Here is a 15720-nt window from a genome sequence, read left to right as displayed (position 1 = left end):
ACCCACCCCATTTCAGGAAGAAATTCCACCCGCTACCCCCAACTGACCTTACCTGTCAGGCTTCCAAAAAGAAAAAAAAATGAAAAAGAAGCTCCTTTGAAGTCTCTTGATCAAAGGGCCCAAGACAAGCATCTCAATCAGAACCGCAAAAACATGGAATTTAACAAAAAAAAAACCCGCTATGAATAACCTTAGGAATAATTCATGCCCTGCCCTTCAACTCTGGATAGCTTAGCTTCAAACCTCAGCACACTGGAGAGGCTTTAATGAATTTTTTTAAAACAAAAACCAAAACCCGTCAAGTGTCTAGATGTTTTTTTTTTAAGTTTTTAAAAAAAGAGTTGAGGAAGTTACATTTGGAGAAAGTTTAACTGAAACTTTAGCTCACATGTTTCTTAACCTTGGCGAGTTGAAGATGTGCGGACTTTAATTCCCAGAACCCCCTAGCCAGCCATGCTGACTGGGGGATTCTGGGAGTTGAAGTCCGCACATCTTCAAGTCGCCAAGGTTGAGAAACTCTGGGGCTAGCCCGTTCGTAGGCAACCTTGGCTCTTTTACGACTCGTGGACTTCAACTCCCAGAATTCCGCGAGTCATAAAAGAGCCAAGGTTGCCTATAGCTCCAGGAGTTAAGTCTATGCACGTAGTCCTCGAATTACCATGATTCAGTTAGTGACCAAAGTTGCAACAGCACTGAAGAAAGGTGACTTAACACTTTGCACTTTGCACTTAACAACGGTTGTGGCATTCCCCACAATCACAGGATCAAAATATTGTCACAACCAGCCTGTATTTGTGACCCTTGCGGTATCCCAGGGTCACGTCATCGCCATTTGCAAACTTCCCAGCTGGCTTCCGATAAGCAAAACCAATGAAGCCGGATTCGCTTAAAGATCTAGTGACCCACTTAACGACTGAAGGAGATTGCTTCCCGACTGCGACAGAAAAGGTTGTAAAATCGGGCGCAACTCCCTTAAGAACCGCTTTGGTTAGCCACGGAAATTCTAGTTGAGGGCTAGCTGTGGTATAAACGTAGTCCTCAACTTACAACGGTTTGCTTGGTGATCATTCGAAGTTACAATGGCACTGAAAAAAAAGGGACGGGTGTTTTTCACAATTACGATCCCCGTGATCACGTGATCAAAATTCAGATGCTCGGCAAACTGGGATTTATGACGGCTGCAGTGTCCCGGGGTCGCGGGGATCCCCTTTCGCAACCTTCTGACAAGCGAAATCTATGGGGAAGCCGGATTCGCTTTACGACCGTGCGACTAATTTAACAATTGCGGCGATTCACTTCACAACTGTAGCAAGAAAGATCATAAAATGGGGCAAAACTCACAACTACCTCGCTTAGCAATGGAAATTTTTGCCATCGGCCGAGGAGTCCCTGCAGTTCATAGGGAAACGCCATGCGGAATGCAACAAATCCTCAAGAGCAGCAGTCTACAACCTTTGTGGCTTAGTGGCGTGGCTGGGGGGGGAGGGGAACCAGCCGCGCAAGCAGCAGGCCGATGCACATGTGGTTGCATGCCTGCCCGCCGCCGCTCACACAAGTCAAGCTGCACGCACCCACACGCTCCAGCCGGCCATTTGTGAGGCCTAATTTCGAACAGGCCACAGCTTGATACTGGGCTGTGGCTCCGGGGATTGGGGGACCCCCTGCTCAAGCGGCCAGAAAACATCTCCTGATAATCAGACTTCGGGTAACAGCTCTGTTGCTAAATTCAGGGAGAGAATCTCCTTACCTGACAATGAGGGTGGGAATTCGAACAGCCCATCATGGCTCCCTTGTTCTCAAAGATCTGTAAACCAAAAACAAGGAGACAAGGAGACACACAAACAAAAAAAAAACAACAGGATTGTTTGGCTTACACCATGGGTCTTCCAACTTGCCAGCGTTAAGACTTGTGGACTTCAGCTCTCAGAATTCCTCGGCCAACTTTAAGACTTGTGGACTTCAGCTCCCAGAACTCTTCAACCAAATTTAAACTTGTGGACTTCAGCTCCCAGAATCCCTCAGGCTGAAACTTTAAGACTTGTGGACTTCAACTCCCAGAATCCCACAGCCTGAAACTTTAAGACTTGTAGACTTCAACTCCCAGAATCCCTCAGCTTGAAACTTTAAGACTTGTGGACTTCAACTCCCAGAACTCCCAGGCTGGCTGTGGAATTCTGGGAGTTGAAGTCCACAAGTCTTACAAGTTGCCAAGGTGGGAGACCCCTGGTGAACACTGCAGAAGTCAAGAAGTGTTTGCAACCCCTTTTTTCACCTCATGCATTTGAGTCAAAAGTCTCAGCTTTTGTGAAGTCAACTCTCTTCATCACATGAGTGGCTAGACCAGGGGTAGGCCGCCTTGGCTCTTTTATGACTCGTAGACTTCAACTCCTAGAATTCCTGAGCCAGCATGGCTAAGCATGGAAACCTTTCCCTTTCCTCTCAGCATGGCTGGCTCAGGAATTCTGGGAGTTGAAGTCCACGAGTCATAAAAGAGCCAAGGTTGCCTAACACTGGGCTAGACCAAAGTTTCTCTCTATATCTAACTGCATTAAGATTGGTTGGTTTTTCCTTATACAGTCATATGTGACTTTTGGGGGCAGTGACCATCTCTGTTTCTTAACTGAGGACCCAGTGCTTTCCAAAGACTTTTCCACGTGAAGTGGCCAGCATGACACCACGCTGCAATGCAGAGCGTGTGGCCAAACACAGAACGCTGTTACCTTCCCACCGATATGGTACCTATTGATCTACTCACATTTGCATGCTTTCAAACTGGTGGGCAGGAGCTGAAGCGAGGAACGGCGGCTCACCCCTTTGCACGGAGCTCAGTCTGTCAGCTTTGCAGCTGACAAACTCAGCATCCTTAGCAGCTAAGCCATTGTGTCCCCTTGCATTAACAGCATCAAAATTTAAAATAAAAGCAGAAATTAAAAATAGTGAGAAAGTGAGGCAAGGAAAGAAAAGGAAGAGAGAAGTGCAAGGTAAGGGAAAGAAGGAGGGGGAGGGAGGGGGAGGGAGGGGGAGGGGGAGGGGAGGGAGGAAGGAAGGAAGGGGAAAAAGGGAAAGAAAAAGAAAGAAAAAGAAAAGAAAAGGACGAAGAGAAAGAGAGAGAGAGGAAGGAAGGAAGGAAGGAAGGAAGGAAGGAAGGAAGGAAGGAAGGAAGGAAGGAAGGAAGGAAGGAAGGAAGGAAGGAAGGAAGGAAGGAAAAAAGGAAGGAAAAGGAAAAAAGGGAAAGGAAGAAAAAGAAAAAAAAGAAAAAAGAAAAGGACGAAGAGAAAGAGAGAGAGAGAGAAAGAGAGAGAGAGAGAGAGAGAGAGAGAGAGAGAGAGAGAGAGAAAGAAAGAAAGAAAGAAAGAAAGAAAGAAAGAAAGAAAGAAAGAAAGAAAGAAAGAAAGAAAGAAAGAAAGAAAGAGGGAGGGAGGGAGGGAAGGAGGGAGGAGGAGGAAGGGTGGGAGAACGGAAGGAAGGATTTTCAACTCTCTTCAGCATAGTAAAATAAAGTTCATAAAATTGCAGCCTAGACTTTTGTCTTTGGCAGGAATATACGTGCCATTTCTATAACAACAAATTTATCTAAGCAGCAAATCCCAAAGTCAAAGTTTCATTTTCTTTTCTATCTAGAGCACAAGCAGTTAGAAGCAGTTTCCAGGCAGACCCGAAACTTGATGTGTTCTTTACTTGGATTAAAGCAGTTAAATTTGGCCATCTCTGAAAGTTCCGTCAGTCTTTCAAACCATTCCTCCGTTGTGGGAAGCTGGACCAGTGTTTCTCAACCTCAGACACTTCAACTGCCAGAATTCCCCAGCCAGCCAGCCAGCAAGCGTGCTGAGGTTGTGAAAAGCACTGGACCACACTGATGTAGGGTTTAAACTGGGCAAGGTAGAAGAAACGCTGGACCATGCTTTCTTGCAGAGATGCTCACCTGCACCCAGGTGTAAGAGGCACCCAACTCGACTGCTATCTCTGCCCACTTGTCAATCACCCTGCGGATCTCAGCAAGCGACATCAGCGGCAGAGTCAGGTCAGTCCAGGGATGGAAGCACATGACTTTGCTGGGGAGAAGAGAGGAAGGAAGGAACCAAATGGGTTCAGGCAAGGACAGAAAGCCTTTCCTGAATATCACAGAAGGAGAGAGATGTAAAGGTTCCCCCGCACATGCGTGCTAGTCGTTTCCGACTCTAGGGGCCGGTGCTCATCTCCGTTTCAAAGCCGAAGAGCCAGCGCTTGTCCGAGGACGTCTCCGTGGTCATGTGGCCGGCATGACTAGACGCCAAAGGCGCACGGAACGCTGTTCCCTTCCCACCGTAGTGGTCCCTATTTTTCTACTTGCGTTTTTACGTGCTTTCGAACTGCTAGGTTGGCAGAAGCTGGGACGAGTAACAGGCGCTCGCTCTGCTACGCGGCACTCGGGATTTGACCCGCCAAACTGCCGACCTTCTGATCGACAAGCTCAGCGTCCTAACCCACTGAGCCACCGCGTCCCTTAGGAGAGAGATGACCCACATCCTAAAAAAAGAGAAAGGTTTAAGCAGAAAAAGGAGCACCAATCCATCCCCAGGTTCCTGTGGGGTCCTTGGTGCTCTTTTGAGCTTGGTTGTCTTCTTGCAGACATTTCATTGCCCAACTATGGTAGGTAAAATCATTTAGTGCTAGAAAGGAGGAGGAGAAGGAGGAGGGGGAGGGGGAGGAGGAGGAGGAGGAGAAGAAGTCCTTGGTGTTCTTTGAGCTTGGTTGTTTTGTTACAGACGTTTCATGACCCAACTAGGTAATATCATAAGTTCTAGACAGGAGTGGGGTGTGTTAGGAGGAGGAGGAAGAGGAGTCGTCGTCCTTGGTGGTGTCTGAGCTTCGTTGTTTTCTTGCAGACATTTCATGACCCAACTAGGTAACCACCTCAGTGCCAGAAGGTAGTGAGGTTTGTGGAGTGGAGGAGGAGGAGGAGGAGGAGGAGGAGGAGGAGGACTGTAGGGTCCTTGGTGCTGGCTCAGGAATTCTAGGAGCTGAAATCCACAAGTTGTAAAAGGGACCCTAGTTGCCCACCCTTGCTCTAGTCTAGAGAAATGGTTTTCTCTCCTTTGAAAAATGAAAGCCAAGCCATAAAGTACAAGATTACTAAGAACTCCAGAAAGGAAAACAATTTCTCCGAGGAGCGGGAACATGTTAGCAAGACGGAAACACAGAAGGAACCTGTGCCAATCTGTTGACCTTGAAGTCCTCAGTACGTTTTACAGAAACTGCTAGGGCAATCTATTTCTTTTTTATTAAGATAATAACTCTTTGTGGAAGAAAGAGACAAGAGATGGGTAGGGAAGGAACTTGAGGCTTGCCAATTAGGTAAATTCATGATTGTGCCCTCCCGACCTTCGCTCCTTTTGCCGCAACCTGAAAACCTGGTTATTTGAGCTTGCCAGCCTGGACTGAGGGTTTAGGATTTTAAATTTTTAGAATGTGATTTATTTGTTGGGGCTAATTTAATTTATTTTTAACCTTGTATATTGTGTTTTAACTGCCCTGTACACCGCCCCGAGTCCTTCAGGAGAAGGGCGGTATATAAATCCAATAAAATAAAATAAAATAAATAAATAAAATAAATATTACTCATGCATACTGGGTTTTAGATTTACTCTTGGGGCTTGAATTTAATTTGTTTTATTTGTTTTTAATTTTTTGTATTCATGGTTTTAACTGCCCTGTAAACCGCCCTGAGTCCTACGGGAATACGGCGGTATACAAATCCAATAAAATAAATAAAAAAATAAATACATAGGATTGTCATTTTCCCCTCCTTTCCTAAAACATATACAGGTAGTCCTGACTTACTACCTCCATTAGGGCCCACATTTCGGTTGCTACGTGAGACGGCTCAATGAGTTTTGCCCCATTTTACGACCTTTCTTGCCACCGTTGTTAAATGAATCGCCGCAGTTGTTAACACAGTTGTTAAGTGAATCTGGCTTCCCCATTCTGACTTTGCATGTCACAAGGTCGCAAAAGGGGATCATGTGACCCCGGGACACTGCGACTGTCATAAATCCGAGTCAGTTGCCAAGTGGCCGAATTATGACCACGTGAGCCTGCAATGGTCATCAAGTGTGAAAAATGGTCACAAATCACCTTCTGCAGTGCAGCTGCAATTTTGGTCACTAAATGAATAATTGTTAAGTCGAGGACTTCCTCTATTTGGGATTGGGCTCCTGCGTTTGATTCCCCAGTTGCAATCAGGAAGCAACAGCCGAAAGCTTTTCCCATCCCACCATGTGGTTAGTGAGACATAGCTCAAAAGAACAAGGTGCACGCTAGACTTACCACACGCCTCGAGCTGACGCTGAACGGAACAAGGGATGGTCATCAGGCTCTGCAGGAGAAGAAAATTCATCAGCTGGAAAGGATCCAGGTGGCCCCGAGGGCACAGATAAACCTCCCAGTGGCCTCAACAACTCTCAGAGAGAGCACTAACGACCAGATGACTGTGAGGAATATAAATCCTCCTATCCTCCACCAGTCAGTCAGAACTGAAGAAGCTTCTTGGATGAGTGTCTATGGCGATTCTCCGTCATCCAGGTCATGGCTGTCCCAAAGGTGCCTTTTCAGGAGGCAACTGGACTTTCTTGTTTTTCTTTGAAGACGTTTCGCTTCTCATCCAAGAAGCTTCTTCAGCTCTGACTGGATGGTGGGGGAATGGAAGGATTTATACTCCTTGCAGACAGCTGGTCATTTGCCTTCTTTCGGAGAGTCATTGAAGCCATTTGGAGGTTTGTCTGTGTCTTCGGGGTCACCTGAGTGGTGCAAATAGGTGTGGAACCTTCTTGGCTGCAGGATGTTTTCTGCCCTGTGTCCTTTCACTGTGGATGAGTCTGTGTTGTCTGCATCTTTAACCGAAGCCTAAATGGCTCCTGTAGTCTGCAATGTTTTCTGGAAACCCGCAACTTTCATTTGCGCTTCAGTTTGAGATGTGCTTGTCTGAAGGGACCCAGGGCAGAAAACAACCTACAGCCAAGGAGGCCCCACACCCATTTGCACCACTCAGGTGACCCTGAGGACACAGGTAAACCTCCAAGTGGCCTCAACGACTCTCTAAAAGGATGCAAATGACCAGCTGTCTGCAAGGAATGTAAATCCTTCCATTCCCCACCATCTAGTTGTCAACTTTAGAATGAGCGTGGTTACGGCCATCTTTCTTTTTCCTTCTCCTTCCTAGTTAGCCACATAGCACGGAGGTGGGATTTCTTAACTTTGCATTGGGGAGTTGTTATGCATCTCTTCAGACTTGGTTTAATGTCATGGTTCCGATCGACAGAGACAAATAAAGCAGAACTCCAAGGCTTGCAAATTCCTCTGGTTGCAGCGATCTCTCTTTTCCTTCTCATTCCTAGTTGCCACATAGCACGGAGAGAGGGTTTGGCCAGGTGTTTCTCTAGACCAGAAATGTGAAATTTGCGACGTCACGTGACGTCGCACGACGTATCAGAGCTTTTTCCCCATTGCTGGCAATGGGGTGGGCGCAGTTTCATCGTGACGCATCCGGCCCGCGGGCTGGCAGTTTGACACCCCTGCTCTAGATGAAACAGAGTTTCTTGTTCTGTCCCAGCCTACGTGAGTCCTTGTTATGCTGACACAAGGAGAAATCCCTCTTCCAAAAAGCAGGCAGGAACCGCAAGAAAAACCAATCCCTTTTATTATTCACAGACCTGAGTCAATGTCCAAGGCAAACAAACAGTTGCCTTCAGCAACCAGCACCTCCCACACCTTCCCTTTTATTATTCAGCCAAGGGGTGGCTTCCTAATGCCTTCTCCTTTGCCTTTGGAGCTGCCCCACTGCATTCCTCTGTCCTACTGACTTCTCTTGCCTGTGCTTTTGTGCATCCGGGATTTGTCCCAACTGTTCTTCATCACTCTCCAACTCAGTCTCCCAGCACAGCTGTGTCTCAGCCTGAGCGCGAGTAGAGGGGCCAAGCTCCTCGTCCGACTGTAAGTCTGGGAGCTCCTCGGAGCCTTCCTCTGACTCTGATGTCACTCCAGGCCCCTCCTCCTCCTCCTCTGATTCCTCAAGACTCAGCTGCCGGATCCACTGGCTGGCGAGGAATCACATCATTTCTCTCTCGGACTTTCTGTCATGGGAACCAAGGTCATCGGCTGCTCCCGAAACTGCAGGCTGGGCGTTTCATGAAAAGCCCGCCAACAAGCTGAGTGGGGAAACGTAGTTTCTTGCATAGTTTTGGGGTGGGTGGGTGGGATTTCTTAACTTTGTATTAGGGAATTGTTAGGCAACTCTTCAGACTTGGTTTCACTTTTGAAGTACCGATACTCTGCTTCAATAAACATGTTCTTTGAGAAATCTGCAAGCCTCGGAGTTCTGCTTTCTTTGTCTCTGTCGATCGGAACCCTGACATTAGTCAGAGCTGAAGAAGCTTCTTGGATGAGAAGTGAAGAGAAATGTCTTCAAAGAAAAACAAGAAAGTCCAATCACCTTTTGAAAGAAAGCACCTTTGGGACAACCACATGACCTGGATGACTAAGCATCTCCACAGACATCGGCAAGAAAGAGATGTTTATTATTAAGAAAATGCAAATGTTTGAAGCTGATTAGCTCTAAATTTCACCCTTAAATATCCTACAAAGCAGTTTGGGATTCCCAGCTGAAAGACTGGCTGCTCTGATGTACATTTCAGACAATGAAAGAAAGAAATAAGTTACGGGTTAGTTCTCAACCTACAACCATCCATTTAGTGTCGGTCCAAAGTTACAGCAGCTTTTTAAAAAGTGACTTACGACCCAGTCCTCGCAGTTGTGACTACTGCCCTAATCTCATGGTCACATGATCAAAAACCCAGCACCTGGCAACAGGCATGCATTTAATGACAGTTGCCGCATCCCAGGCCATGTGATTTGCTTCTAACAGAAACTGGGAGAAAAAGGCTTGGGTAAATGACTGAGCAATTCACATTAACAACTACAGCGGTTCCCTGAGCAATGGTGGCAAAAAAAAAGGAAATAAAATCAGGAATCGCTCACTTAACGATCGACTTGTTTGCACAAATGACGACGCTCACAGCAGATGAGAACCTGCATCAGAATAAGACCCGACTGCCCATTGGCCAGGAACCTTTTTTATTCATAGTCTCCTGCCTTGAGTCCTAAGTCAACTTTTTTCAATGCTGTTGAAATTTCGAACAATCACTAAACAAACAATTGTAAATCGAGCTCTCTCTCTCTCTCTCTCTCTCACACACACACACACACACATATTTAAAGTAGCTATGTAAATAGGATTAATAAAATCATTTAAGTTTTTTGTTCAGTCTCATTCCAAAGTACAATTTCCCTGTAGCTTTTGAAGGACAAAGAGATATGCAGCCTGCGGCCCTGGGACCACCAAGCCCCCATTCTTGGCTTACTCAAGATGAAAGGAACTCTTACCAGGATCTGGAGCATCTGGCTGCAAGGCGGGAAAATCATTGTCAAAGACAAATGTGCTCTCGTAGTGGGGATTTACCTGCATGAAATAAACAGAGACACCAAGATATTGTATAACTGTATAACAAGTTATCAGTTTCCAGGTTTTTTTTTCTCATTGGATAAGATCAAGATCTCACAGATAGTCCTCGACTTACAACAGTTCAGTGAGCATTCAAAGTTACAATAGAATTGCAAAAAAGTGACCGATGACCGTTTTTCACACTTACGACCCTTTGCAGTGTCCCAGGGTCACGTGATCCCCTTTTGTGACCTTTTGACAAGCAATGTCAGTGAGAGAGCCAGATTCCCCTTAACAACTGGGTCACTAACTTAACAACTGCACTGATTCGCTTAACAACTGTGGTGAGAAAGTTCATCAAATGGGGCAAAACTCACTTAACAACTGTCTCACTTAGCAACAGAAACTTTGCACTCAGTTGTGGTTGTTAAAGTCGAGGACTACCTGTATTTTCATTCTGCTGAAAGAAATCTGTTAAGGACAAAAGAGAGGCAACATATTCACATCCGAGGAAGCCAGTATGGGGAACAGGGGGGGGGAGCTAAACTTATCATAAAATCCAAGGAGAATTCATGCTGACTTTTTTTTAAAATCCCATTTATATTATTATTATTATTATTATTACTATTAATCCCATTTATATCCCGCCCTTCTCCGAAGACTCAGGGCGGCTTACAATTTAAAGCACAAATCAATGTGCGTAGCAATAGCCTTCATTCTATGTATATGCCTGCTTATTAGGGCTTTCACACACACACCCAAGCGGCATTATTACAAAGTCAGCTTAATTGACCCCAACAATCTGGGTCCTCATTTTACCTACCTCGGAAGGATGGAAGGCTGAGTCAACCTTGAGCCTGGTGGGATGCAAACCTGCACTAATTGCAGGCAGCTGGTGTTACTTAAGGAGGCATTAGCCCACTGCTCCACTTTTGACTGCAGTATGGCATTTTTGGGGGAGAATGTGCAGGAAGTTGTTCCGAAGAGTTGCTCAGAGAACGTAGTAGAGCCCAGAATGACACAAGTGAGACAGAAGAATTGGGGGGGGGGTCGCATCCAGCTAAATCCCTCTGAGAAACTTATTTTTGTTCTTGGCTGTCTTGCCCTACTGACTTCTGGATTTCTAGTCATGAGGCCAGGCCACAATTGCTCAGCTGACACTTAGAACATAAAAAACAATGTTGGAAGGGACCTCTGAGGCCTTCTAGTCCAACCCCATTTGAGCAGAGATCCTATTTCATTATAGACAAATGGCTACCCAGTCTAAAAGGCTCTAATGATGGAGCAGCCACAACTTCTGGAGGCAGGTTGTTCCACCGGTTAATTGTTCTGTCAGGAAATTTCTCCTTAGTTCCAGGTTGCTTCTCTCCTTGGTTAGTTTCCATCCATTGCTGCTTGTTCCGCCTTCAGGTGCTTTAGAGAATAGGTTGACTCCCTCTTGTTTGCGGCAACCCCTCAAATATTGGAACACTGCTGTCATGTTATCCTTCTTACCTGATGGTGCTTTTTTTCATTAAACTAGACCAGGGGTCGGCAACCTAAAAAAGGAAAAGAGCCACCGGGAACCGGTTCCATCACAAATTAAAAAAACTGGGAGCCGCGTGCGTGTGTCCATGCACGCGCATGCGCAAAAAACATTTTGCGCATGCGCGGACGCACGCGGTTGCTATTTTTTTAAAAAGTGAGATGGAACCGGTTCCCGGTTGCCCGACGGCGACGGCCTGTCTGCAAAGCTGCCGAAAGCGGCAGCTTTGCAGACGGGCCGCGGCAGCTTCCTCAAAGAGCGGCACCGCTGCCCGTTCGCCCGGAGGTACGCGCGCACCTCTCCAAAGGTTTGGGGAGGTGCGCGCGCACCTCCGGTCGTTCGGAGAGGTGCGCGCGCACCTCTCGGAACGGGCCGCGGCGTCGCTCTTTGAGGAAGCTGCCGTGGCCCATCTGCAAAGCTGCCGCTTTCGGCAGCTTTGCAGACGGGCCGCGGCAGCTTCCTCAAAGAACGACGCCGCGGCCCGTTCGCGCGGAGGTACGCGCGCACCTCTCCAAAGGTTTGGGGAGGTGCGTGCGCACCTCCGGTCGTTCGGAGAGGTGCGCGCGCACCTCTCGGAACGGGCCGCGGCGTCGCTCTTTGAGGAAGCTGCCGTGGCCCATCTGCAAAGCTGCTGCTTTCGGCAGCTTTGCAGACGGGCCGCGGCAGCTTCCTCAAAGAACGACGCCGCGGCCCATTCGCGCGGAGGTACGCGCGCACCTCTCCAAAGGTTTGGGGAGGTGCACGTGCACCTCCGGTCGTTCGGAGAGGTGCGCGCGCACCTCTCGGAACGGGCCGCGGCGTCGCTCTTTGAGGAAGCTGCCGTGGCCCATCTGCAAAGCTGCCGCTTTTGGCAGCTTTGCAGACGGGCCGCGGCAGCTTCCTCAAAGAACGACGCCGCGGCCCGTTCGCGCGGAGGTACGCGCGCACCTCTCCAAAGGTTTGGGGAGGTGCGCGCGAAGCTCCGCCCATTCGGGGAGGTGCGCGCGCACCTCTCGGAACGGGCGGTGCCACTCTCCATTTGGAGAGGTGCGTGCGCACCGGGCAGCTGGGAGCCGCAGAAGACGGCTCAAAGAGCCGCTTGCGGCTCCGGAGCCGCGGGTTGCCGACCCGTGAACTAGACCACAGGTCGGCAACCCGTGGCTCCGGAGCCGTATGCGGCTCTTTGAGCCGTCTCCTGCGGCTCCCAGCCGCCCGGTGTGCACGCACCTCTTTGAACGAGCAGTGGTGCGCGTGCACCTCTCCAAATGGAGTGTGGCAGCGGCCGTTCCGAGAGGTGCGCACGCACCTTTCCGAAGGGCGGAGGTGCGCGCACACCTCTCCAAGCCGCCGCCGTCCCGTCCGGAGACCTGCCGCGTTCGCCAAACATTGACGAACACGGCACCTGTGCAAACGGGATGGCGGCGGTTTGGAGAGTGCGCACGCACCTCTCCCAAGCCGCCGCCGTCCTGAGACCTGCCGACGTTTGGGGAGGTTTGGGGAGGTGCGCGCGCACCTCCCCAAACCTCCCCAAACGTCAGCAGGTCTCCGTACCTCCGCGCGAACGGGCAGCGGCCCCGCTTCTTGCGAAAGCTGCCGCGGCCCGTCTACAAAGCTGCCGAAAGCGGCAGCTTTGCAGACGGGCCGTCACGCAACCGGGAACCGGTTCCATCACACATTAAAAAAAAGGCAACCGCGCGCGTCCGCGCAAGAAAAACCCAAAACGTTTTTTGCGCATGCGCGTGCATGGGCACACGCACGCAGCTCCCACTTTTTTTATGTGTGATGGAGCCGGTTCCCAGTGGCTCTTTTGCTTTTTCGGGTTGCCGACCCCTGAACTAGACATACCCAATTCCTGTAAGCATTCTTTGTATGTTTTAGGCTCCAGCCTCCTAATTTTCTCAGTTTCAATGGGACAACGTCTCTCTCATTCCAACCCCACCTTTGAAAAACACCACCATGTATGCCGGCATCGTCAAGATCATACAGATTTATATATTTTATATTTATTTGATTTATATACCGCCCTTCTCCCAAAGGACTCAGGGCAGTGTACAGGGCAATAAATATCAAAAATACAAGGTACAAAAGTTTAAAAAAATAAAATAAATATGCCCAATGCAATAGATAATTAAAATCAATATTAAAACCCCAAACCCATCAGACCAGGCCGGCTTGTTCGAATAAATAAGTTTTCAGATCACGGCGGAAGGAGCGAAGGTCGGGAGCCATCCGGAGCTCAACCGATAAGCGGTTCCAAAGGTCTGGCGCGCCCACAGATGTGGTTGAAGTGCTGGCTTAGAAACCAGAAGCCTGTGAGTTGTAGTCCCACCTTAAGCATGAAAGTTGGCTGGGTGACTTTGGACCAGTCACCAGGAGATGGTGAGTTCTAGTCCCAGCTAACGCAGGGAAGCAGCTGGATGACCATGGGCCAATCACTCTCTCGCAGCCCAGCCCACCTCTCAGGGTGAAAGTTGTGGGGCAAATAGGAGGAGGAAAGATTAGTGAACTATTGGGCTAGACTAGAAGACCTCCAAAGTCCCTTCCAGTGTTATAATTCCATGATTCTACTTGATCTGTTCACCACCTTCAGTTTATTTATAAAATAATAAACAAATAAAATACCTAACAAATAAATAATACCTAACAAATAAAATAATAAGGTAAAATACAAGCTCCGAAATCCTTCAGGGGGGCATCCTTCAGATGCCAGGATTATGTCCTCCAAGGAAAGAAGCCTCAGAAGGAGAAAGGGCCAAGCCAACGCCGGACACAAAATGGATTGTTGGGGGGAGGAAGAAGCAGAGATCTGGACCCCAGGATTCCCACTGTCGTGCCCTGCCCTGCCCCCCAGGCTGCCCACCTGTCCGATCGCTCGCGTGGCCCCTGGACACAAAGGGTTGGACGGGTCGTGGCGTGGGGGCTCCTCCACGGGGGGCTTCTCCACCTGCCCTTGCCAGGGGCGCCGCATGCGGTGGGCAGAGACCAGCACCCAGTCCTCCCGCAGCGGGTTGTAGCGCAGGTGCTGGTGCTCTGGGGAAATAGAGGCGGGTGGTTAGGCTGGAAAGGGTCCCACTAGGTGACCAAGGACCACGCCGGAGGGGGGCACACCCCCACCCCAGCAACAGGGCCCACCTGTACAGAATAGCCCTGTCTCCAGCAACTAGCCCCCCTCCAAGCAATAAGCCCCCGTCAGCTTAGAATAACCACTCCCCCCCAGCAACAGATCCCACCTATCCAGAATAGCCCTGCCCCCAGTAAGACCCCACCCCTCTGGCCTAGCCCCTCCTCCCCAGCAATAAGCCCCGCCCCTCCAGAATAGCCCTGCACACCCAGTAGGGTCTCACCCCTCTGGGCTAGCCCCTCCTCCCCAGCAATAAGCCCCGCCCCTCCAGAATAGCCCTGCACACCCAGTAGGGTCTCACCCCTCTGGGCTAGCCCCGCCCCTCCAGAACAGCCCTGCACACCCAGTAGGGTCTCACCCCTCTGGGCTAGCCCCTCCTCCCCAGCAATAAGCCCCGCCCCTCCAGAATAGCCTTGCACACCCAGTAGGGTCTCACCCCTCTGGGCTAGCCCCTCCTCCCCAGCAATAAGCCCCGCCCCTCCAGAATAGCCCTGCACACCCAGTAGGGTCTCACCCCTCTGGGCTAGCCCCTCCTCCCCAGCAATAAGCACCGCCCCTCCAGAATAGCCCTGCACACCCAGTAGGGTCTCACCCCTCTGGGCTAGCCCCTCCTCCCCAGCAATAAGCCCCGCCCCTCCAGAATAGCCCTGCACACCCAGTAGGGTCTCACCCCTCTGGGCTAGCCCCTCCTCCCCAGCAATAAGCCCCGCCCCTCCAGAATAGCCCTGCACACCCAGTAGGGTCTCACCCCTCTGGGCTAGCCCCTCCTCCCCAGCAATAAGCCCCGCCCCCCCAGAATAGCCCTGCACACCCAGTAGGGTCTCACCCCTCTGGGCTAGCCCCTCCTCCCCAGCAATAAGCCCCGCCCCTCCAGAATAGCCCTGCACACCCAGTAGGGTCTCACCCCTCTGGGCTAGCCCCTCCTCCCCAGCAATAAGCCCCGCCCCTCCAGAATAGCCCTGCACACCCAGTAGGGTCTCACCCCTCTGGGCTAGCCCCTCCTCCCCAGCAATAAGCCCCGCCCCTCCAGAATAGCCCTGCACACCCAGTAGGGCAGGGGTCTTCAAACTTGGCCCTTTTATGACTTGTGGACTTCAACTCCCAGAATTCCCCAGCCAGCATTGCTGGCTGAGGAATTCTGGGAGTTGAAGTCCACAAGTCATAAAAGGGCCAAGTTTGAAGACCCCTGCAGTAGGGTCTCACCGCTCTGGCCTAGCTCCTCCCCCCCAGCAACAGGGCCCGTCCATTGAAAAAAAAAACCACGAGAAAGCCGCTCCCCTCCCCGGCAAGCCCCGCCCCTTTGCAAGAGGCGGGGTGCGCCTCCCCAGTCTTCTCCTCCTCCTCCTCCTCCTCCTCCCCCCCCTATCAAGAGGGAGCAACTCCCTCGCCCGCTCGGTTTAGATAGCGCGCCCCCAGCCCCACCCCAGTTGCCCCGCGGGGGGGGTGGGGAGGGGCGCGGCGTTGGTACCGCCGGGCTGGAACTTGGCAGCCGCCTCCATGCCTTCTTCCGCCTTTCCGCGATCACGTGACTGGAGCCACGTGATCTTGCGAGGGAGGGTGGGGTGAGACTGAGGAAAGGCGAGGTCAGCGCCTCGAGGCGCGCGATTGGCGGCCTGGCCT

The 15720-nt window shown here is 50.4% G+C and overlaps 1 protein-coding gene across 1 annotated transcript in view; it reads right to left on the bottom strand.

The window, feature by feature from the left end:
- The window catches only part of GALT (galactose-1-phosphate uridylyltransferase), a 25747-nt gene extending 10125 nt beyond the window's left edge, over positions 1-15622 (bottom strand). The window contains exons 1-6 of the mRNA XM_081319300.1: positions 15569-15622; positions 13840-14009; positions 9418-9493; positions 6307-6355; positions 3923-4052; positions 1748-1804 (exon numbers count right to left, since the gene is read on the bottom strand). Of these exons, the coding sequence (XP_081175426.1) occupies positions 1748-1804; positions 3923-4052; positions 6307-6355; positions 9418-9493; positions 13840-14009; positions 15569-15599 (513 nt within the window). The 5' untranslated portion in view covers positions 15600-15622. The remainder of the gene's footprint in view (positions 1-1747; positions 1805-3922; positions 4053-6306; positions 6356-9417; positions 9494-13839; positions 14010-15568) is intronic.
- Between the last annotated feature and the right edge of the window lie 98 nt (positions 15623-15720).

The sequence above is a fragment of the Vipera berus genome (genome assembly GCF_964194415.1).
Source record: "Vipera berus genome assembly, chromosome: 2".
In the NCBI taxonomy this organism is placed as follows: Eukaryota; Metazoa; Chordata; class Lepidosauria; order Squamata; family Viperidae; genus Vipera; species Vipera berus.
This window is presented reverse-complemented; position numbering and strand designations above follow the sequence as displayed.